The sequence below is a fragment of the Conger conger genome, chromosome 8, assembly GCF_963514075.1.
Source record: "Conger conger chromosome 8, fConCon1.1, whole genome shotgun sequence".
Classification (NCBI taxonomy): Eukaryota; Metazoa; Chordata; class Actinopteri; order Anguilliformes; family Congridae; genus Conger; species Conger conger.
Window position 1 is genome coordinate 56728684 of NC_083767.1, and position 25789 is coordinate 56754472.

Sequence of the window (25789 nt, forward strand, 5' to 3'; positions counted from 1 at the left end):
AGCAGGGTGTGGGGCCACCATGTGTCCCAGCATGGCCCATTTCTACCACTCAGGAGATCATCAGTCATCTCGCTCTTGAGTTAATGGAAGTGGACATAAGACCGAATATACCGAATGCTCGAGTGAGTTCAGAGCTAACAGAGGGCCATAACATACCATATCCCTCAAACCACAGGGTGGCTACCCCTGCTCAGTAGAAAGGGGGGATCATCTCCTCAATACATCTCCCTGTTTGAGAGAAAAGCTTTAACATGAGGTGACGTCTTCTACTGTGAACCCAGCCAATCCACTAAGTAACAATTGCCATTAAACTTTTCTCGTTGGGGTAGGAGTGCACTTTAAATCATAGCAGGAAAATGCACCCTGCCCCCATTACAAAATCACAAGGACCCTTCACTGTTGGAAAACATCTGTTTTTATTTGGTTATTCACGATGTGTATAGTATTGCTTTGCACTGTGCGCCATGTTTGCCTGCCGATGTACCTTCTGTTGTAGGAGTTGCATCCTTTATCCCTATATTCTATTCTATTCCTCACTGTATAAAATTCAGTGTACTTAGAGAACTAATCTCTACCCATCTACCCCGCCCAGGTACTCTTTCCAAGATGAGGAGGACATGTTCATGGTGGTGGATCTTCTCCTCGGGGGAGACCTGCGATACCACCTACAGCAGAATGTACATTTTAAGGAGGAAACTGTGAAACTCTACATCTGTGAATTAGCTCTGGCCTTGTACTACCTGCAATGCTGTCATATACTCCATAGGTGAGTATCTGAAAGAGCCCCTTCAATTCAATTCTAACACCTTCACTCGATGTGGGTTTCTCGTGGATATTTGTTATAACCGACCCAGAACATGCATGGGTTTTTAGAAAGAACTATTTATCATTTATTCAAATATGTAACACCAATGAATGGCACTTTAATTCACGTCAATTGAAAAAAACATCCCACAAGCCAGCTCCCTCACACCCACCAGCAGACCTCCAACATAAGATACTTGGAATCGAATGACAGTGCAACTCGAGGCATGAGCACATGACTCCAGGTCCAGTAGCATTGTGGGTAATGTAGTTTTACTTCCCCAGATTCCTAAATATATGACTTAGAGCTCAGGATAAGAAAAATTAACACAGCAATACCTCTTAAATGGACTTTCATGCTCCTGTCAACATAATAAAATGTGAAAGCATAACTCAGAATAAACTCCAATACCCAGAGCCACGAAGGCTCCAGTATGATCTCTGAATAGCCTACAGTATCACTTCAGATAGCAGCTGTACAGAATAGAGTGTGACAGAACACCTAATAAAAGCAATATCCTGAACAATGCACAATTTGCGTCATGCAAAACATTAAAAGGCAGATTACGTTATTGAGATAAAAACGGTTTAGTTGCAAAAAACTATAAAATTCACCCGAGGCTGAAATTATGTGTGTAATGTACAGCAGGATTAAACTGGGATGTGCCACCATGGGAAAAACAGATTTTTGTGCCAATCACAAAGCAGGGTCCAAGTTCAGCCCAGCACATTAACCTGTCATCTGTATATTTTTCGGAAATGGAAAAGCTTTGCAGTGTAGGAAAAATTGGTAGTAGCCCCATTTCATCACTATTTTTATATTCATATGTGTTCACAACTACTATATGAATGATTCACAGAAAATCCTCATGGTTTGTCATGGATCTCAAAAGGGACTTTTGCATAATGCATTTGCCAACAGTTAAAGGTGCTGCTTATAAACTATAAATAATCAATTAAGAGTTTTGTTTTACCACTGTAAGCCAGTGCATTATAATGTATATTATATTAACATGAATAAATGTATGTGTGATTTATATGTGATCATACAGTAGCTCTTCTTAATTCATTGTTTATAAATGTTTACAGAATGGCTAACAAGCTATTTAATAGTGGTGCATTTATAGCTTATAAGCAGAGTTGTGTAAGTGCACACACCACATAACCAGTTTTGTTAAAATGTATGAAATGTGAGAAAAAATTTAGTATTCTTACAAAGCATGTGAAATAGGACAAGATTTGAATCTTTTATGAGCTGCAAGTCTGGTATGGATATCTAGGCACAGTATCGTAAAATAAATCATGTTTCAGTGCAAAGTACTATCATATAGTCTTGAATGTTTGTCCACAAATTCAAGCCAGTTTCAGCGCTGTTGAAAAAAGAAGCACACTTTAAGAAAAAAACCACAGCCAGACATTATCTTGAGTCCGGGCACTTCATCATCAGAAAGTACATTTCACATCAGAAGAGATTCGGCTGTGATTAAAATCAGAAAAAGGAATTGATATTCACACTGCGCGTGCCTTTCAGGGAGAACTGACACATTAAATTACTACCTAAAGAATACAATCTCAGATGGCGTGGACTGCGATGTCCTGTTAATTAGAGCCTAGACAGTACAAACATTTTTTTGTTTTTTTCCATCTGCCACGATCAGTCAGAGCATCGACAGTGTCACATGCGTTTTTGATTATTATCTTTAGAAGGACGGGCTGACAGACAATGACAATCTCGCCACTGTTTTTTTAGCTGCTAGCATGCGTCTGGAGTGCATTCCCACTCTTGTGAATGCCGTTTCTGTATTGCTCATCTGAGCCTGCAGTGCAAGTCTGTGTGTTTGCAGTGCTACCCACTGCCTACAGTGCTAGCCTGTGTGTTTGCAGTGCTACCCTCTGCCTGCATTGCTAGCCTGTGTGTTTGCAGTGCTACCCACTGCCTACAGTGCTAGCCTGTGTGTTTGCAGTGCTACCCTCTGCCTGCAGTGCTAGCCTGCAGTGCTAGCCTGTGTGTTTGCAGTGCTACCCACTGCCTGCAGTGCTAGCCTGTGTGTTTGCAGTGCTACCCACTGCCTGCAGTGCTAGCCTGTGTGTTTGCAGTGCTACCCTCTGCCTGCAGTGCTAGCCTGTGTGTTTGCAGTGCTACCCACTGCCTGCAGTGCTAGCCTGTGTGTTTGCAGTGCTACCCTCTGCCTGCATTACTAGCCTGTGTGTCGCACTGCTCAGACAGGTGTTTGTGGTGAGTAAATAAAAGGAGCGCGGTCCACGGTCTGTGGTAAGTGCCATTTCCATTGACTGTGAATTGCTGTAATGTTTGCATTGGACAGTCACAGCATGACTCTCAGGTATCGCTAACCTGAGTGGAACAGTCCTGGAAGCAAGTTCTAGAGCTCATCCAGCTCCCAGGACAAGTCGAAATGTGATTAAACATACTGTTAAGAGTGTAGAATTTACTGAACGGTTCTGTGTAGCCATAGGTTCTCTGGGCTATCGCAGAATGGCAGGGCTCAAGCTGTTCTTTTATACCATCGTTAACTGTGGCTTCTAAAACACTGTTCATTTAAATTCAATTAGCATAGATTCCAATGGAACTGTCTGGGAGGCAAGGACAATTAGGAAAAAAGATGTGAGAGTTCCTCACTTCAAAAATGTAATATCATTTTCTTTCATTTTCTGAACTGAGGCATGGGGCTTGTTCTAGGCAAGAAGGCAGGGGCTGTTTTGTTTTTTTCAACCCAGTGATGACAGGCTGAAGCTGAATAAAAGCTGAAATGTAAAATTAACTTTATTTTTTCAATTGGACTCATATTTGGTTGGCCAGCACTGATGTTCCAACTCCACCAAGGTGCTGCCATTCATCTTGTAGTGTTTCCTTAGATATACACACAGTAAGCGCTTTATTAGGTATTTTAGACTTATTTTTTGACTTATTGGTTTTCTACTGCTGTAGCCTATCCACTGAAGAGGTTTGAAGCGCTGTGTATTCAGAGATGCTCTTCTGCATACCACTGTTGTAATGCGTGGTTATTTGCATTACTGTAACCTTCCTGTCAGCTTTGACCAGTCTGACCTCTCTCCACTGACCTCTCTCATTAACAAGCCGTTTTTGCCCGCAGAACTGCTGCTCACTGGATGTTTTTTGTTTTTCACAGCATTCTCTGCAAAATCTGTTGTACATGAAAATCCCAGGAGATCAGCAGTTTTGGAGATATTCAAACCACCCCCATTCCACAGTCAAGTCACTTAGATTAAATTTCTTCCCCATTCTAACATTTGGTCTGAAAAACAGCTGAACGTATTGACCATGTCTGCATGCTTTTATGCATTCAGTTGCTTCCACATGATAGCCTGATTCAACATTTGCATTAACAAGCCGATGTTACCTAATAAATTGCTCTGTGAGTGTATGTCAAAGTTCATTTTCTGGCAGTAGCCACCTTTCTATACCATATGCTGGCTCATCTGAGCAGAACACTCACTCACTTATTGATTGTGAAAGAGTTTGGTTTGTGACCAATATCTAAGCGTGAATTATTAATAATATTCGCATTATGGGAGAGGTCAAGTCTGCTATAGATAATAAACTACAGTACATCATATCGTCCTGCATATTCTTTGCTTTATTATTAAACCTTTAGATGGAGTGGTCTAATGACTTAGAGTAGCAGTGTAAGTGTATGTGGTCACTGTAAACACTTCACTTGGGGGAATTTTTACATTTTAGAGTAGCTGCTTCCCCCAATAACCACACACAATATATTCAAATTTGATGCAGTGGAAGAGAAGTACCACAGTTTAAAATACAATAAGATGGATTTATGACTGGATCAGCCTTTTGTAATGTCAAGGATTACCAGAGCTCAAGGGAGAACATGTTTGGACATGTTTCTTTAAGGACAGACATCCAAATACTCGCCGAGATCCTTGATTTAGAATGACAGCGGTTAAATAACAGAATATGTGTTGGCAAGAGGAACCGGGGGATTTCTAGGGCTGAGTGCCGCCAGGTGAAGTTAGGGCAGGGCTGAATTATTAATGGCTGGATTCTCTGCCCCCTTTTCATGATGATGTATTCAGTGGACTGTGAGTGGTCCCTTTGAGCCCTGCTAGTGCTTCCATTTTTATTTAAAGCACATTTAATTCAGGCACCCCAACCCCAGAGCGTGCCAGACCCAGGCCAGGCTATTCATTTAAATACCTCTTTCATTATTAATCCAAAAAGTCAAAAGGTGGCATGGAAACTGCCATTTCATAATGACCAAGGTATTTAACATTGATGGGAAAGCTTAGAGGTCTCCGCAAATAATTGATAGATTAAGTAAAAGTGGAAGGTTTCGGTCGATACTTTAGGAATACATATTCGTGATCCCGTTTGTACATTTGGCGCTAGTTTCACTTTGTACAACCTTTAGTGATAATGAAGCTTTCTGTTTCCAGAGGAGACACAGACATAAAAGTCATAAAATCAATAATAAAAAAAACCTTTTGAACTGTTGCAGTTCATGTAGGCCTAAAATATTAAAGTTATGGAAATCATGCAAACACCCTTCCCTCTTCATTATGTAAAATATCAAATCAAACCAGAGCAGAATATTTGTTTGCTTTACTTGAAATATCAAGAATGGATCAAAAATCCATTTCACATATACATCCACACATACATCAAATCATAATTGAGAGAGATGAAGCTCTAATGCTCTTTTCACAACTATCTTGGTCCATTACTCACCTATGTTCTTGTAGCGCATAATGGCATGGTGGTTGAGCCATTTTCATAATAAGAATATGAAGAACTGCATTAAAAATGGCACCATGACAATGGCATAACTTAATATATGTGTCGGTATCCTTGCATTCCTATTGGTATGCTTGGCTGTCTTGTTTGCTGGAATATTCCCCTTTAGCACATTAAGTTATATAGGGAAGATGCAGGCCCTCTCCTGATGGCTGCAGCCAGGGGGAAACGCAATGCAATGCGCTCTGTCACTGAAATGGACTCAGCCAGAGGGGTGGCCACACCATGATACTCCAGAGGAAGTACGAGGGAGTTAAAGTGAGCCGGAGATCTTGCTGAGGCGCACGGAAACGTAATTATGATGTTAAAGTGTACAGAGTAGTCGGGATCTGCTGGTAAAATTGCTCGCAAAATGAATTTGCCACCCTACTGTTATCAGGGAAAAACAGTTACTACATAGATTAAAAATAGAAATCAGCATTAATATTTATATGCATTCCATTTCGGTCCATTTTAGAAATTTACCTTTACCAGATGCAGATCAGTTTTGGGTTTTATTTATTTTTATTTTTAACAAGGATGAAAATTTCACTGGACAGCATGGACGATTAAGAGTGCGTGCATTCTAAAATCCCTTCTGTAAGGAATATTTCACTGAAGGTACTCAAAGTCTAAAATTAACATAATTATTCACTTGTTTTACAGTGAAGAATCTGAATCATGATTATCCAAGTGCTCGACCACGAAAATAAACCACTAAAAATGATCTTGATCAGAAATTGATTATCGTTCGCCCTGTCAACAGGCTCACATGGGAATGTGAAAGCAAATGATTCAGAGGCACATTAAATAATTTAATTCATTGCAACTATAGGCGATAGCACGATAATGCACATTCACATTCATCAGAAACCCAATGAACATTGCTCACCAAGTAGGTTTTTAAAAAGTGAGCCCTCTCATTGTTAATTGTGAACTATAGTCCCTGCTGAGTCAGCGCCATTGTTCTCCCACACTGGCTGTCAAAAGTAGACTCAAATACAGAAATTCTGTACTTGATGGAAACATAGCCACATTGTGTGCCCCTGTGCATTCTGGGAGTAGAGTGCTTGTGTGGACCTCTGCATTCTGGGACCCGAGGACAGGCAAGCTCTGACTTTCAATGACTGGAACCTCCTGCAATAGGAAGCCTATGGGAGACTGTGGCCAGTGAAACTTACTCTTTGTGAGGGTATCAGTTATAAATCATTCAGTTATTTCTTCTTGTGAATTTTATTTTGAAGGATGCGTTCACACACCATGAATTATTGCATAAACATGTTCTTATAAAGAAGGGGTTTATTTACGGCAAATTAAATACTATAATAGCACTGTTAAAAATGCCAGAGGTGCTGGTATTCATTAATAGCCCCTGCTATTAAAAATGTGACCTTGATAGGATTCTTGATGTTTTTTTTGTTTTTTGCCTTCGTCCATTTTATCCATCTCCAATCAGTGTGCATGAAAATAGCTTTCCTTTAAATCTCAGCCAAATGCCATTGCTCACTGTTCTGATTAAATGATGTCACCCGAGTCATAAATATGTTTGTGCCCAGGGATCACTTGAAGCAAATGGGTGTTGGAAAAACATCAAGTCACCACCACTGCAGAAATAACAGGTTTCTAATAAATACATGAGCGGTTTGGACACCATCAGAGCTATTTGTTTGAAACAGATCAGAACAAACAATACAATAAGAAGAACCACTTGCTTTTCAATTCATCAGTTTGACCTCAAGTGTCAATGCACCCAGAAGAAAGAAAGCATTTTGCCGTTTGCAATAAAATGTGATGATTAGCCTCCCATCAGATGCTGTAAAGATGACCGCACCGACCCCATGTTACATTCCAGTTACACTTACGTTGCAGGTAGAATTAATTTCTATTTCATTTAAAGATTTTGCACGCAGGTTGCTGATATTCTGCACTCGTATTACATCCATACAGAAGAAATACTAATTTGTGCCGTATACTGCATTAATATTTCAACAAGTACACGGTGACATTATCTGATTCGAACAATCTTGGTCGTCAAATTCAATTTCCTAGCTGCTAATCCACTCTTGCAGACAGATTACAACATAATCTCTAAATTACATTTTAATCCACCGTTAACAGACTGCAGTAGCCATTTCTGTAAAGGGCGCATTGTGCCCACTGATTCAAAAGGAACGGAAAGTTACACATTTCGTTTCTGACCATGACCGTGAGTGGTCAAATTCACCTGACGTTTCCACCACACATAAACAGTGCAAGTGGGCCTCTCAAGTCGCTCTAGCAACAAAATCATGTGAAAGACAGTCTGTCTGAAAGCACCAGGACTGAAAAACACGTGACACCGAGGTTTGACCAGGGCGGTTCGGACCTCGCTGTCGTCCTGACACTGCTCACCTTGTTTGTCTGCGCTCCCCGACGGGCGAGACGTCACCAGGGCCGATCTCTCATCAGGGCGGGACGGCTGTGACCAGACAGCCGGGAAAGGAAAATAAAAATTACCTGTCGCCGCGAGTGGAGTGGGGAACTTGACAGGAAAAAGTCTTTGAGAAACGCATCACCTCTCTCTGGGGGCTACCGGGGCCAAGTGCGTAGGAACACAGCGTTACAGCCACGCAATACAGCTATGGCTTCACAGGAATTCGTTTTAACAGCCAATAATGGATATCAGCATTCAGGTTTTTTGTGTTACACTTTTTTTTTGTAGGATCAAAGTTTGTCATTCTTTAGAAGGCCAGCTCAGGTAGATACAATTAAAAAACTTGCAGCATTAGTTTTCTTTCTATAAAGTCATCTCTTGGCCACATACTACAGGACTAGCTTTATGAACTGGCATGAGTACTTCAAATGATAATACAACAGCATTCTGATGCCTACATTTTCTTGTTCCCCTCAACTTGTCACCTTGCAACAAATGGCTCATAATATCCGTAAATACAGCAGGTGACATTTCCCAATTTGAGGAGCAGCGTTTGTTGTGATAGTAATAACCCTGGCTCCTGCAGAAGAAAGCTGACTGGAAAATCATTTTGCATATTAACTAAAGAAGGAACATCTGATTGAAACATCACTGATTGCCCTTTTAGTGTTTTTTTTTGTGGGCTATGCAAATGCCATACTTAATTTTCATTTGAGTGGATATTTATAAAAAACCCGAGAAAGCAAATGTCATCCGTTCTTCCAAAAATATTTCTGCCCTCTCTGATCTGTTAACGGGGATCCATCATGGCGTTTGATCTAGTCCTGTGTCATGGCATACCACAAGGGTTGCCTCACAATAAGAAGGTTCTGGGTTCGAGCCCCGCCCGGGCCTTTCCGTGTGGCGTTTGCATGTTCTCACCATGTCTGCGTGGGTTTCCTCCCACAGTCCAACCACATGCAGGTTAGGGACTACAGATGAAAATGAGCTCATTAGCTAACTCTGGCACATTTACGTTGATGTGGAAACTGAAAATGTTGATTCATGTGCACTGTCCCTGGTAAATAAAAAAAGAAAGGAATTGAAGTAAAACAATTGCAATTTTGGTATAAGTATGCAGATTTCAGCGTCTGCTATTTTTACGAGCCGTTCCATGGTTTGACGTATGAGCAGAGGAGGCGGAGGGGGAGAGGGAATTGGGCTCTGGGGGCAGGGTTAGGGACTTTTAAAAAAGACACTAAAACCAGGAGAGCACTCATGCGTGTGGGCCTATAATACCTTTTCTCTTCTTGTTGTTCTCTCCTCCAGCATTTTCCGTCCTCATCCCTCTCTCTTTTTCCTCCTTTTTTTTTTTTCCAGAGACATAAAACCTGACAACATTCTCCTGGACGAACACGGTAAGCTGCACCCGTTCACACGCGTGTTGATTCATTCCCCCCCACTCTCTCATCCATTCCTTTGTTTTTTGGGACAGCTCGCGGTTATCTGTGATATGTTGTGCTCCGCAGCAAAAACCATTAACCCAAAGGATAGTTGTCATTGGCTGTCCCATTGTCAGCATCATCACCACACAAGCCAATGAAACTTCAAAATATAATTATTTTAGTGAGATAGAGAATGTTTGGATATTTGTGGGAAAACTTTGTACTTTTTCTTCTGTCTATTTCATAAATGCTGTAAATAATAAATGGGCAATACATCGCAGAGAGCCTTGTAAGTGGTTTTTGAAATGTCCCAAAATGAAATTGTGACAGTACCCATTGGACTGTGGAAAGCAGACAGAGCAGGAGAACCCATCTATCTGTGATGGTCGAATCAGGAAGTTAAAGGTACATAAAACTTCATCACAAGTGCAGTGTCCCTGCCTTACAGCCAAAGCCTAAAACCAATCCCTCACTCTTCTTGAAGTGACATAACTGTGTGCTTTCAGAGCAGTGACAATATCTGCCCTTAACTCATATAATTGCGGCCATACAAAAGCCAACCAAGCTTCTTTTTCCTGCTTTGTGTCTCCCTCACCGATGACCAGACCGTCACAGAGCACACCCATAAGCGTAATAATAGCGGTTAGTAACAATGGCAGGCTTAGCTTTAGAGGTGCACAAGTTCACAAGGCATTGGCAGGGAAGTCCATTATTTTTGTTCCTTATAAAAGTGAAATAAACAAAGGAAAGGCTGCCAGTATATTTATATTAATAAATAAAACATTTTTTTTTAAGCATAAAAAACCAACTGCATTTGACGCAATTCTACTTTCATTAACCAAAGAAGGGCAGCCAGTGCATAATTCACGGGCAAACTATTTTTGACCCGCAGAAGTACTGACAATAGTCTTGTCTGTTGTATTCCAAAACCCGCAGAAGGAAACAGACATTTTCCAATGTTGCTAAATTAGACCTTGATCCAATATCCCCGCAGTGTGATGTTCAGTGAAGCCACAGGAGAGCTGCCTGCTATTATCCTGAAATGGAAGGATTTCTCTGCCATTATAAGAAAAAAAAAATGCTTCTGGCACAAAGATGGTATTAAATTAATAATACCTATTTCTCTCTGTCTGGAGTCATCTTACCATTGCATTACCCCCTTTACCTCTTCATCACTCTTTCCTGCAATCTCTCCTTCTCACTGCCTCTTCTCTCCATCACACTCTCTTCTCTCATCACACTGTCTCTTCTCTCCATCACACTCTCTTCTCTCCATCACACTGTCTCTTCTCTCCATCACACTCTTCTCTCATCACACTGCCTCTTCTCTCATCACACTGTCTCTTCTCTCATCACACTGTCTCTTCTCTCCATCACACTCTCTTCTCTCATCACACTGTCTCTTCTCTCCATCACACTCTCTTCTCTCATCACACTCTCTTCTCTCATCACACTGTCTCTTCTCTCCATCACTCTTCTTTCCATCACACTCTCTTCTCTCATCACACTGTCTCTTCTCTCCATCACTCTCTTCTCTCATCACACTCTTTTCTCTCCATCACTCTCTTCTCTCCATCACACCCTCTTCTCTCATCACACTGCCTCTTCACTCCATCACACCGTCTCTTCTCTACCCTCACAGCCAGATTTGTGGAGTGATGCCGTTTCATCCAAGACTAACGCTTTATTTTATTTTTTATTTTTAACTTTAGCCCTTCCACATATCTGTTTATGATACACCTGCCTGAGAAACTGTGATACACAGCGGTAGACAAAGGTAGATGAATAGCATTGTAAAGTGAATCACGGCACTGAGCTGGCTTCAAATGAATCACACTTAATTACGCAAGCTTTTCATATGGACTGCTCTCAGCTTAGGCACTCAGATTGTGCGGTGCCATGCTGAAAGGAGATGTCCTCAGTTAGGCTTCTTGCCATAATTACCAGCCCCGTCTACAGAAAAGGTCACCCAGTGAAAGAAGTGGAAAAAGAGCTCACATTGTGCCTTTTGATTGAAGCAATCAGGTTCAGCTATCTCACAAAAAAATGAATATTTTTTGTATGCTCCGATACAGAAAATGATACCACACACACTGTGGAGTTCCAGTACGTGCTTCTCTATCCTCGTTTAGGAAAGGGGCTGGGAAGAGCGATGTGATGATAGTTATTTAAAAAATGAAAAACGTGCACTGCCTGAAGAGGCGGTCCCCAGCTCCCAAAACCGAAATGCAGGTCTCCACTTCAGAGCGTTAGCTTCAATGAGGTGAGCACCAGACTGCAACATCAGAGGCACAGTGGCCTCTAGAACAACAGCAGGCATCACAGCCTTCAGCAGACACAGCAGCCAGCAAGTGAAGCTGTGAGAGAAGGCTGGTCATTAAATCACAATCCATATTCTAAGGTTTGCGTAGCCTCACACTAGCTATGAGGCTCAGTGATTTCATGCACCACAGACTTTCCCAGGTTTTCCCAGCCTTTTAATATCACACACAGCCACAGCTGTTATTGAAAATCCTCCACAAATAGGTCCTACTAGTTTATGCAACCATCCTGGTTTGATTTAATTTAACTAGCGCGCACTGGTACAAGCAGTTAATTCAACACGCTACTTAACGCAATTCACCGAACTAAAATTCATATTTTTTTAGCCAGATCAAATGTTAGGGATCTGTAGAGAATTGCTGCACTGTCATTTTATGTTGGCTATTTTGTTGAGCTTCTTTTTGTGGTTAAAATGTTTTTTTGGGTTTTTTTTTGTCTTGTTGCATTTTATACGAAAGTAGACAGCAAGAACGTAAAGAGATTCCTTCCTTGGCAGGCAAATGAGACAAAAAACACAGGATAATAGCTAGAGTGGATATTAAAAAATAAATAGATAAATATAGAAGGGGAAAACAAAGAAATGCAACACAAAGGCTTGGCCTACTGCAGCCTGATGTGGGCCTGTTGCTGCAGTCGATGTTCCATCAAAATTCTCCTCAAAACGAAACCTGGAGCAATATGCCTCCATAGGACCTCCTCTCCATCATCCCCAGCTGTTATTTTAACCATTTCTAACTACTACATCTCTTTACCCTCTGACTAATCTAGTAGGCAACTGTGGGTCAAGTGGATAGAGAGAAGAAGTATACACTGGAAGTATAGAAAAGGAGGAGAATTCAGTGCAGTGCCAAATCAAATAAATAAAACAAAATAAATCTGATAGTGTGTCGATTCCTCACAGTGGTTAATGAAAAAGATTAGATGAGATCCATATAACATGACAAGCTCCAACACCGACAATGAAATGTCCACGTGTGAGTTTTTTTTCTCCCACGTCTGATTTATCAATCGTGAAGAAAACAATATCTTTTTCCTGACAGTTCAGCGTTATTTTTTTAAACATCCCGGATACTTGGATGTTTGCACTTGAAGCTTATCTCTGATTGCTGCACAGCAACTGATTTTTTTCACAACCAACTTTCCACTTTCTCACATCGACAGAGTGCAGCACTTTGAGCAATACAACACCGAGTTCTCCAACCCTGGTCCTGGAGAGCCGTGCAGACTAACGCTGTTTGTTTTCATCTGAAAAGCACCCAGCCATTCAGACCCAAGAAGCCAGATTAATTGTGTAATCAGCTGCTTTAACTGATCAATTAAATGCTGAGTACTGAGAAAAAGCAGCAGACCCTGCAGCTTGTCAGGATCAGCGTTGCAGAACCATTTCGCATCATTGACAGTGGGGGGGGGGGGGGGTGTTGGCTCTAGACCAGTGTTTTTCAACTCCAGTCCTCAGGACCCATATGCCGGAAGGTTTTTGTTGTCAACAGGAACCCACACACCTGATCTAACAAGGGCATTCTAGATGGTTTGATTGGTTCAGTCATTAAATCAGGTGTGTGAGTTCCTGGTTACAACAAAAGCCTTCTGGCAAGTGGGCTGTCTGAGAAACTGGAGCTGAGAAACTCCAGACTGTCTTTAAAATCCTTCTTCTCAGTCATCTCAGTTTTGACAGGACTGCTTTCTCATCCATACACCCAAACTTGCTGCTGGCAGCTCAGCTTTCTGAATTAAGAATGGTGAGCCATTAATTATGTTCAATAGTGAACACGAGTCAATGGAGAAAGTACATTGAGAGGAACGTGTCTCTTTACATTACATTACATGGCATTTAGCGGACGCTCTTATCCAGAGCGACGTACAACAAAGTGTAGATCAAACACAAGTACAAGTGCGAAGAGGACCTGAGAGGGCAGTACAGTTCCGAGTCCTAGTGTAACCACACTCTTGTCTAGGTAATGCTGTGCTGGCCTACGCTTGGCTGGTCCGGCCCTCAGGCAAGCTTTTCATTGACAGTTACAGATCATTTCTGCTCATTGGATCTCAAGTGGGATTAATGACAGCTCATACAGCAGAGAAAAGTGAACAGCATATCAGTCTTCTTCTTCTTTGGTTGTAATTGGAGAGAATGTCCTCACAGGAGGTTAAGGATGTGGCAGATCGGCCCATATGGGCTACAAACCCTCCAGTCCAGGGGGTGCCAGTTGCTCCCCACAATGCCCTGCCCAAGTAAAGCTCTAAAGCAGTGCATGGAGGTTAAAGGAAACATGGGGGCCTACATAATTCATTTTATGAGCCTTATCAGTGGTGGCAGCTTCGACACCTCAAACACGCACATACACAAATGTACCGTGAACATGTCTTTGTCTGACAGCTATGATGAATCCGTAGAAAGGTTTACAGTTTTCATCCAAGCATGCATGCATTGTGTGGAGGAATAATTCAGTTCAGAGTAATTCAGGCCTATGCAGACTTCAATCCTGGTGCAGCTTTATTTCATGATAATGGGGAGAAGTACAAGCATCTTTATACCAAGGCAAACACAGATAAGCACAAATAAATGCACACAGGACCCCTGCCATCTATTATTCCGCTAGGGACAGGAGTTCAGGGGGGACACTTTTCCAAACAGAAAAGGAGTCACAGAGAGCAATAAACCATTAGTGTTTTAGCCAAGTCCAGTTCACCTAATTTTCCAAATTCCTCTACTCATTGACACAAAGTCATTTGTTTGTTGTTGCTGCTGTTTTATACGATATAGTAGGACCCACTCCTCCAGGCAGAACTACCCAAAGTGACCGCACTGTGATCTGTTCTTTCTAGGCCATGTGCACATCACAGACTTCAACATTGCCACTGTGCTGGGGGACTCAGAGAAAGCCACGTCCATGGCCGGGACCAAGCCCTACATGGGTGAGTGCAGTGACCACGTCCGCTCCGTGTCCACAGATGGGCCTCGTTCGCCATGAAGTCTGAAGGCAACAGGAGAAATTCTCCAGGGTCAGCAGATTTCTGTAATCAAACTATTCTCTCCAGGGTCACTCATGCCTGACTGTATTCCAGCCTTTTCAATTGACTTTGTTTGCTTGGCAAAATTCTTGGCAAAATTCATAAAAATTGTGTCCAATTAAGTATGGCTGTGGTTGATCCTAAATGGTAAATGGTAAATGGCAGGCATTTATATAGCGCTGTACAATTGATGCTTCTCCATTCACCCATTCATACACACACTCACACACCGACGGCGATTGGCTGCCATGCAAGGCTCGTCGGGAGCATTTGGGGGTTGGGTGTCTTGCTCAGGGACACTTCGGCACAGCCTGGGCGGGGGATCGAACCGGCAACCCTCCGACTGCCAGACGACTGCTCTTACTGCCTGAGCCATGTCGCCCCTAAAAAAAAAAGAAGAAGAGGTTTGTGATCAGTTGCAGTCAATAAGCGAGCGCTGAGAGAGAGGAGTCTAGTCTCTGACCTTGCAGCCAGTGAGCAGGCCTGTTGGCTGAGACAAGGCGGGTCTCCGTTTCAGTGCACATCACCACCACAGCTCATCTGAGCAGCTCCTCTTTGTTTTAGGAGATATGGAAATTAATATCAGCTCATGAGTAATTCATGCAATTTGTCTGAGAAAAGGGCTGCTATGATTGGATTTTAATTTGATGCCTAAATACCCACACGGAGGCAAACCATCTCCAATATTTGGTGCTCCATCATTTGCAAAGCTACGATGCTGTTACATACGGTTACATTTCCATTTTTTCTGTCCAATAGGATGGATCATTCGACAGGCTTCAGTTACTGGCTGGCATACCAAATAATTGTAATATGCTCTCAGATATCAATAGAGTAGTAAACATCATTATGAAAAGACACACTTCATGCTAAAAATTGACAAAGTGAGACAAATTGAATAAAAGTTGAAAATGTTGTTGTTTGGTAATGCTGCAGAGTAGCTCTGGGTAGAGAACACCATTTCCTGTCACACGATAACAGTCAGATGCACTTAGGGCCAGGCACAGCAGAGAGATAGAGACAAAGACTCAAACAGACAGGCAGACAGAAAGAGACAGACAGAAACAGACACACAGTGACAGAGTTTGAGAGAGACAGAAACAGAAACAAACGGTGAGAGACAGGAACACAGTGAGAGGGGGAGAGAAAGAGAGAGAGAGAGAGACAGACAGACTAAAATGCAGATAGTGTGACATTAGGAAGGCGAAGGCACTGGAATATGGACTCAGTCGGGTGTAACGTGCGAGATAAAAGCTCAAATCCACTGGCAGCGTCTGTTCCATCGCTGACCCGCTTCTACGCAAACACTGAAGTTGAGCTGTGACTGAAGGCTCAACCTTGTCAGAAACCAACCGAACGGGACCAAAACACTAACAGATGAAGCTGAACAGATAATTCATCACCAAGTTTATACTGTCAAACTTTGTTTTGACATAACGCAGAAGGCTACATGTTTAGGAATTCACGAGCTGTCACGCAGACACGATCTATTAGGCGGAATTATGCATTCCAGAGCAGAAATAGCGATGCAAATATCTATTTAATGAGGCATTTGCCAAATAGCGCAATCTGTCTCCCTGCTTACAGTGAGAAGCAATGGGATCGTCGCAGCATCTGTTTGCATTTAGAGATTGATTTTCCATATGGCTTTGTCTGGGGTGAGTTGGAAATGTGTAATTCGCTGTTCCACAGCGCTTGCCTCCTTCAATCGTGCCAATAAAATACTGTTTTCAGACCCGTTCCGGGCTGGAAGCTGATTCCACCTCCCTATCTCAGTAATACGGCTGCACCTGTAACAGTTTGTCGGCTATACATCAATCACCCCCGCGTTCCACTCAACACTGGAGAATGCACATTTTTATCCAATGGTCTTGAGTGAGAAGACACTGTATCTACCAGCCGGTACGGTCATCTCCAATGAATTTCACTTTGGCAATTCATCACCGTCTGTAGGCAGTGCTTCCGTAGTCCACACAACACCCCCAAAGTAGATATTTTTGGAATTTCAAAACCACTACAAACTTTGAGCTGGGGTAGGTGATTTTTTTGGGTAATATTTGGTAAAATTCTCTTCACATTCCGACAGCTAGCAATAAACCAACTATCCTATATCTGTGACTGTCCCTGGACAGACTTGTGTTTTTCATCGCTCCCAGAAGCTAACATCCAATGAGGGCAGCTTTCAGCCAGGAGGCAGCCTTACCTGCCTATCAAAATTGTGCCAATCCTCCCCGAGAGGCTGACTGGAGAGGAGGGGGTGGCTTTTTCTGTGCTGTATACATTCAAAATATTTCTTCTTCTGCCCAGACTCTGCTCACGCCCCAGCTTTCAGAAAGAAGAGTGTGAAGCGTTAATATCTGAGTGCAGGGCATTCTTATTTCAGGACATCATTTAAAAGGGGGCACATCCCTCCCTGGCTAAGATAAAAAATTAAAATAAATAAAAAAACAACAGGAAGTCTCAGAAACAGGTGCTAAAATGGAGGCCGTGGGGCTGTGAAAGCAATGGACCACTGTGTGAATGGCCTCTTATTCAGAATTAATATTTGCCTGTCACCCTGGGCCTAAAAGTGACAGCTTTAGAATTGGTGGTACATTTACAGGGGGAGTGGTGCGTGCGTGTGTGTGTGTGTGTGTGTGTGTGTGTGTGTGTGTGTGTGTGCGTGAGCGTGTATGTCTGTCTGTGTGTGTGTGTGTGTTTGTGTGCATGTGTGCGTGTGTGTGTGTGTGTGTGTATGTGTGCGCGTGCATGTCTGTGTGTATGTGTGTGTGTGTGTGTGTGTGCGTTGCTCAGGGAGAGATGGGTTTCAGCCTCTCACTGTTTCTCTCAGCTCGTGTGAATAGCTGGGTACAGCAGTCCCACATTGGTTTTCTTAAAAGGCTTCCTCTGAGGAATAACAGAGCAGAAGAAAGACAGACATCTTCTGCCTGGTTACACTCTCTGCTCGCAGCCAATGCAATTAGCCGAGATGGATTTTCTAATGGAACCTGACCTGCTGCAGGCTCACCAGAAGGATGTCATGCCAAGAAAAACTATTTGTGCGCACAATAATAATATCTTTCATTTTGCTCATATACAATGCCTTGATTTCCTCTTGCTTTATTAATAATAATGTAGCTAACAGGTATTATTTACACAGTTGTCAATCAGACTTCAATCCTCACTCTCAACAAAGTATGACAGTGATGTTGACAAACCTTGTGTGAGGAGGAATGGATTTCATTCCAATGTCTTAGAACAATCATTTCTGTCATTTTTCATTTTATCGAAATGTACTGATAAGCCCATGAACCACAGGTGATACCAGTTCTACAAAATTATTTTCCATAATCTGCAGGAACGGAATTGTAAACCCCTGGTTTAACCAAAGTACAAAAGGCAACTGAATTTTGCAATGGAAGACATGATGCGTTTCAAAACATAACTTGAGCTGGTCAAACTATGTTGAATATGGAGCGGGTCTGAACAACCAGCTTCCAGCTCTTTCAAAACCTTGAGCTGTTTTTTTCAGCAGGGAAATATTCATACTATGAACGCACGCACACACACACGCACATGTATGTATGAGTATGTATTTATACACAATGCAGAGGAATACTGGTGGTGTGTGCATGTGTGTATATTAAGCATTGTTCAAGCAATGGTCCTGTCCCGCCTGGACTATTGCAATTCTCTGCTGGCTGGCCTTCCAGCATCTGCCATCAGACCCCTACAACTGATCCAAAATGCTGCAGCCCGTCTGGTATTCAGTGTTCCCAGACATTCACGTCACCCCCCTGCTCAGCAACCTCCACTGGCTGCCTGTTATGGCTTGCATCAAATTAAAAACTTTGGTGCTCGCATACCAGGCAGTTAAAGGATCAGCCCCTGTATATATTCAATCCCTTATCAAGACCTATACACCAACAAGACCCCTCCGTTCTGCCACTACGTGCCGTCTGGCGCCTCCCCCTCGCCACACCTGCACTTCACGCTCACGACTGCTGTCTGTCCTGGTCCCACGGTGGTAGAATGACCTCCCGGTGGATGTCAGAACGGCAGAGTCTGTGACCTCCTTCAAGCGCAGACTGAAGACTCATCTCTTCAGGCTACACCTTTCCCTCCCTAACTCACCACCATGATTAGCCTTAGACTGTAATGGCACTTATGTATTGATTGTATAGATAGTTGTTTTTTATTGGCTGTTGTATTGTTTTATTCAGGGTATTCTAGCTGCCAACTGTGGTATGCTAGTTTGGAAGTTGATTGTACCCTTCAAGGGTTCCGATTATCTGTATGTTTACACTAGGACTCGGAACTGTACTGTCCTCTCAGGTCCTCTTAGCACTCATACTTGTGTTTGATTTGCACTTCATTGTACGTCGCTCTGGATAAGAGCGTCTGCTAAATGCCATGTAATGTAATGTAATGTATTATGTTCCCTTATACCTATGTGTTTTTGGGCATGTCTGTCTCCTAGCTCCAGAGGTGTTCCAGTCCTTTATAGATGGAGGTCCTGGTTACTCCTACTCTGTGGACTGGTGGTCTCTAGGGGTGACGGCCTACGAGCTGCTACGTGGATGGGTAAGGCCAACCCTGCACCAGGTGTCATGGTAGAGAGCAGTTACCATGACGACACTTCAATGTGACCACACAAGAAGTATCTCTCAAAAAGTGGGACATTTCTTAAAACAGCAGGAAAACAAGAGGTCGTGTACAATGTTTTGTCAACATAGCTAAACCACACAGTTCCATTTTTTCTGGGAATTTTATCCAATCAGAATTAAATCTACAACACAATAAAGTGTGCAAAAAGTAAAAGGGAGCTGTACATTTGAACCTGTGGATTCTGTTTACGTGTCGATGGAATCTGCCACACGAGACGGCCTCAGGTCAGTAACTCTGAACTGGTCTGAACTGGTCTGAACTGGTTTGAACTGGTCTGAACTGGTCTGAACTGCTCCGTGTCGTCAGCGATGCCAAATGGAGTGTCAGAAACTGCCCTCCAATCTCCCAGAAACACCTGCTAGAGAACGGGAGCGCGGTACAGGTCCCATTGTCACCTCTCTCCTGCCGGTTAAAGGCCAGACAAATGCCCACCCCTGTCTCTTTGTCGAAGGCCACCGGCGCGATTACTCAGCTTGCCCTGGGGGGGGGGGGAGAGGGGGCGTGGGGGGCGTGGGACACTAATGGGCGGCCAGCCCTGGGCGGTGATGAATCCGTCTCTCGGCGATGTGAACATGACACCGCGTTAGAGCTGCACATCTCTCCCCCCGCATTACCGTTTCACACCCGTGCATTTCCCCTAATGCGCCGTTTACCATGCGCCGCGCCGCAGCGCTGAATTTCCGCTAACAACGTTCCCCGTTGTTTAAAGACTTCTGCTTTTCCAGTGCCGTCTCCGCTAATGTGTTTGTGCTACGTACCGCTGAATGTGATTTTTTTTTAGAAAGCACGTTGCATAAGAAGCGCATATTTCTGAAGGCGCTGTAATTAATGCAGATTTCCTTTGAACTGCACATCTCTGTACGGGCTGTTCATAATGCCGAATGCGTCACAGTTCCACATCTCTTTGATCTGTAGACAAAAGTAACTCAGTCTTACCCAAGGTTAGCAACAGCACTGCCTTACTAACAGATACCGTCGCTAACTTCACAGTTCAGCGACAGTAGCTACTGGTTCAGGAGTGGCACGTTAATACCAACCTCATCTGCATATAACCACTATGCTGTTCTTATACCTGCAGTTAGTACATTTAAAAGGGCAAGGGGGAATAAGAAATAAGAATGCTTTTTTTTTTCTTTTTTTCCTGACCACTTATGGTGGAGTTTGTGTTGAGTTGCCATGACAATGGCGGAGCCTTGGCCCTGCAGGTTTTGTAGTGCTCTGGTTTACGACCAACACAAAGGCCTACCCCACCCCCACACCTTCCTGTGTGCTCAGATCCCACAATCCTGATTCATCCACTCTTCATTTCCACTGCACATGTCAATACTGCCTAAAAGAACCCGTTCAGGCTCCCTAGCCTGTCATTTTCGGGAGAGAATTGCTAATGGAACGCCTCGTCCTAGAACTAAAACATGTACGCATGGGACATCAGAGAAAGATGGGAAACCAGTACAATAAAATAAATGAACACATTTTTTACTAAGTAGGTCAATACAATGTTCTTTCATTTTTTTTAATTGCAGGTTTGCAGTTACATGAGATTCTGCCCGGAAGAACTGGCTGATTGTGTATTGAATATGTGTTTGTGGTGAAAGGACTGGAAGAAGTTTTTTGGATGTTAAGGCAATGATTGAATCTTAAATGTTGACTTTGAAATGGTTCGCGCACAGAAATACACTTTGCAAAATATACAATATCCTAATTTATTATCAGTTATTGAAAGCAGCAGGGGAACAGAACACACAGACGTTTCGACAAGCGGCCTTAGCAGTGTGTGGCGAGGCCTTTTGAATGCTGCTTGCTATAAATATAGCGCACTTACACACACAAATATATAAAATGTTTCATCTTTGAGAGCTAATTAGGGCGATTGCTGAACTTGTCAAAAATATATTTGTAAGGAAAATCATCGATTCCATTTTACTATCAGTTACATTTCATTCAAGTTATTTCTGAGGACGAATGTCGATATAATCAAATCCATGCCTCGGTAACAAAAGCAATTATAGAAATATAGAAATTTCAACGTCTGTTCCCTTTGCCAGCGGCCGTATGAGATCCACTCCAGCACTGCGGTGGATGACATCATCAACATGTTCCGTGGCGAACGCGTGCATTACTCCTCAACATGGTCCAAGGGCATGGTATCTCTGCTCAGGAGGGTGAGTGTCTGTGAGCGAGCAGCTGACCAATCAGTGAGCTCCGGCTCTCCGTCTCGCCATAGAAACGCTTACTATTTCTGTTCGTTTTGTTTTTATTCATGAACCTCCACGTTAAAAGCACAAACTGCTTTGGTTTAAGCCTTTACATACACAGGCCTAAATGCATAATGCATGCTTCTTTTACGGATTTAGGAGTAATCCCTGAAAAGAGAGGTACACATTGATCATTTATATATATATTGTACATTTGTACTATTGTTTATCTGCCTGTAACACACAATGAAAAGTGGCCAAACAATTCCTGTTCTTCGCTTAAGCTAAAATAGTTTGCATTCTCTAGAATAGCAATTCATTTTAAGTATCACAACAGTGTTTAAGCGTTTTGTGTTTGGTGCCAGTGAAACTGACTGCATGTTTGGTGCCAGTGAGCATGTGGTACTATAAATTATGTGCAGGCGAGAGATTGTACGACTTCACGTTGCGTGAGAAGAGAGATTACATGTAGGTGAGAAAGTTTGTGACTGCAGAGTTAAACATCTCCGTTTATCTTCAATCTGCTGCACACACAAACCACCAGGTGCTAAAATCCCACATACGCACGGCGTGCCAGAGAAGATGGCTTTCTGCCTCTTCAGCTCCGGAGAGCTCCACACACATCACACTCCTGAGGTGGCAGAGCTCCAGTTCTCTTAATAACTGCCATATGCTTTTGAGTGTGAAGGGCTTACCCCCCCCTCCATCTCCCACCGCCTGGTATGAGCACCCGCTAAATCCATCCCAGCCTGAAGGAGGCGTGTTCTGCGTTGAGTTTTTATTTATTCATTTATTTTAGCGTTTTTTAAATTTTCGTTTTTTTTTAAAGATAATTTTTAGGCCTTTTTCAGCTTTATTGGACAGTATATAGAGACAGGAAGAATGGGGGTGAGAGAGCGGGGAAGACATGCGACAAATTGTCAGACGGTCGGATTCGAACCGTTGACGTCGCGGCTCACAATGAGCATGCGGTCAGTGCTCTGCAGACTGCGCCACCGAGACACCAATTTTCGTTTTTTTTTATCGGAAGCACAACCTTCCCTCTCCGAGTAGCCTTGTCGCCGCCGCCGCGTCCCGTCAAGCCCAGCGCCCTCCCCTCTTATCACAGCTCCCCTCCCCTCTCCCCGCCAGCTCCTCGCCAAAGACCCCGAGTGCCGCCTCTCCAACATGGCCGACATCCAGACCTCGCCCTACCTGGCCGACATCAACTGGGACGCGGTGCTGGAGAAGGGCACTCCTCCGGGCTTCGTCCCCAACGTAAGAGCGGGAGGTCCCTCTCCTCACTCCTCTCAGTGTTCTCCGCCTTACTCACATACGACCGCTACTGCACCGCCAGCATCCACGCATATCATTTTCCTAATTCCCAATGGTCTCACTTGATAGTGTACAGACCATTTTGCACACATATTAACCCACATATTATTTGCTTGACGTTTAACAATATGCTAAATAATGGGTGTAATTGTGCATGAAGGAAAATAAGCTGCAATTTGCATTGAAACCACTGGTGCCAATTTTAAGTCAACTGCCACACATATAGACTGCTGTTGCTGAGAATAACTTCCCCAACAAATGGCATTTGGAAATGAAAGGCTTGTTCTAGTGGTCCTTTTAGTGCACAGATGCTGCAGCAATCTAATGGAAAGGTAGCTAGTGAGGTAAAATATCTTGTTTACTTAGCAGCTGTCGTCTTGCACACGTCACACACTTCCCAGTTCTGTTCATATCTGCTTTGTCCCACGTCTGTAATGCTCCAAAAAGAGTCTCTGTTCAGCTAATGAAGTATGTGGAGTTGTGAAGGCCTGTTAATGGAAGGGTGTAGTATCTATTCAGTCCCCGCGTGTCATTGCATTGTGCGCAACATTTAACGGATGCCCATTTCTCTAGTCTCTGTCTCTCTCCTTCTCATGCACGCCCAATCCCTTAATGGGGAACTCCATTTAATATGACTTATTGTATGTATAGTCATTCTTTGTTTGCTGGAAGATCACAGCATGCTTTTAGCTGGAGCGTCGGATAGGCATTCTGACATTATCAACGGGCCATTAGTGTTCCCAGCACACGTGCTGGGAGTCGCTTGCTCTGAAATCCGAACAGCTCATTGGCTCAGCTTTATCGCGTGTGCGGTTTTGATGGTGTATTCGGGCAGAGAGAGGCCTTCACACGAGGAAAGAACAGGTCTGTCAGATGAATGACTGACCTCCAGCAATGCTGAGAGAGGGTTAATGACTCAATGAAAGCTCTGGGTCAGAGGACTGAGGCCAGGAAGCAGAACGTCTGCCACACAAGGAACAAAATTCACACACGTTCATATTTTGTCAGAAATCGCGTCGAATTATAGATTTGAAATCACTCTCACGTACTTTAACACGGACTGAAATATTTCACATCAAATTACAAAAAATTTTAATAGAAAGAATGCAAACAGACCCTCCAGAGACTGCTCGGGGAGGAGGTAAAAGGTAGGCAAATGTTTCCAGGTGGCAGAAAAATTAGCAAATGCACCAGAGACAACAATAAACACTTATACAATTATATAAGCAATTATATACTCAGCGATCCCTTCATTAGGTAGACCTTTATACCAGCTTGTTAATGCAAATATTTAATCAGCCAATCATGTGGCAGCAACTGAATGCATAAAAGCATGTAGACATGGACGAGAGGTTCAGCTGTTTTTCAGACCAAATGTCAGAATGAGGAAGAAATGTGAGCTAACTGACTTTGGCAGTGGAATGATTATTGGTGCCAGACAGGGTGGTTTGAGTATCTCAGAAACTGCTGATCTCCTGGGATTTTCATGCACAGCAGTCTCTAGAGTTTGCAGAGAATGGTGCGAAAAAAGAAAACATCCAGTGAGAAGCAGTTCTGCGGGCAAAAGGGCATTGTTAGAGAGGTCAGAGGAGAAGGGCAGACTGGTCAAAGCTGACGGTGACAGTGTAGAAAATAACCACACAGTGATATGCAGGAGAGCATCTCTGAACATATCATAACATCTAAGTGGATAGGCTACAGTACCAGAAAACCAATAAGTCTAAAATATAAGTCTAATACCTACATAATAAAGTGCTCACAGAGTATATGTAGCCTGCTCCAGTGGGAAATATGAGAAACAGAATATCTTGGGCTGAACCCGGTGGCAAACACAAACAGAGGAAGATATAAAGCTGGATCCAGGAGCAGGGTAGGTCCAGTACATTTCCATTACTGTGCCAGCCAGAGGAAAAACCAAAAAATATTGAGTGTTTAGACACGTCTGAACCGCAATCATACAGTCCGTCGTCTGGACTGAGCTTTCTCGGTTAACATTTGACCCCTGCTTGCTGGCGTCCAGATTTCATCGTGCTCCTGAAAATGGCAGGAAACAAACCAAGCAATAAGAAAGCAGGTCTGGTGCTGCTGAGAATGTGTGACCCTCCGGTGTACGAGCCTCAACTCATCTGTGCTCGGTGTTCCCAGCTTTCGACCACAGCATTTTAGGGGGGGCGACATGGCTCAGGCAGTAAGAGCAGTTGTCTGGCAGTCGGAGGGTTGCCGGTTCGATCCCCCGCCCGGGCTGTGTTGAAGTGTCCCTGAGCAAGACACCTAACCCCCAAATGCTCCTGACGAGCTGGTCGGTGCCTTGCATGGCAGCCAATTGCCGTCGGTGAGTGTGTGTATGAATGGGTGAATGAGAAGCATCAATTGTACAGCGCTTTGGATAAAGGCGCTATATAAATGCCGACCATTCACCATTTAGACTGTGTTTTGATACTTACTCAGTGCGGGCTTGCGTCACCTCTGGAAATGTTACCAGCCCAAAGGTGATTTTAAAGCAGAAGAACAGAATGACCCGGTCGGTGTACTTCAGTATTAAGGCTGGCACAATGTTTCCGATGGACTAATTTGGGAAGGGAATTTGACTGACCTTGGGGAAGCTGAACTTATATGTTTAGAGGTTGTTTTATCTTTTAGAGGTTGTGGAATGGAGACTGTGCTTTTCATCGGCATCATTTAGGCAGCCCCACGCTGTGGTTCCAGTTGCAGGGCGCTTCAAGAACACGGACATGTTTTTTTAATCCTAACCTAAATATTTCAGATGGGTTGAGGGACATATTACTTAGCTACGGGATGCAAACACATAGCACATGTTCAACATCACCGACAGAACTTAGGCATAACAGTTACAAAGAAAGCATTCAAAAATAATGTTTGTCTGTGCCTT

General features: G+C 43.3%; 1 protein-coding gene and 1 long non-coding RNA gene across 2 annotated transcripts in view; one reads left to right on the forward strand and one right to left on the reverse strand.

The window, feature by feature from the left end:
* The window catches only part of LOC133135240 (serine/threonine-protein kinase 32B-like), a 56374-nt gene that overhangs the window by 25023 nt on the left and 5562 nt on the right, over positions 1 to 25789 (forward strand). Inside the window, exons 4-9 of the mRNA XM_061252111.1 lie at positions 593 to 766; positions 9348 to 9385; positions 14558 to 14647; positions 19203 to 19306; positions 21436 to 21552; positions 22717 to 22842. Coding sequence (XP_061108095.1) covers positions 593 to 766; positions 9348 to 9385; positions 14558 to 14647; positions 19203 to 19306; positions 21436 to 21552; positions 22717 to 22842 — 649 coding nt within the window. The remainder of the gene's footprint in view (positions 1 to 592; positions 767 to 9347; positions 9386 to 14557; positions 14648 to 19202; positions 19307 to 21435; positions 21553 to 22716; positions 22843 to 25789) is intronic.
* The window catches only part of LOC133135241 (uncharacterized), a 59900-nt gene that overhangs the window by 20097 nt on the left and 14014 nt on the right, over positions 1 to 25789 (reverse strand). The gene's annotated exons all lie outside the window — the stretch shown is intronic.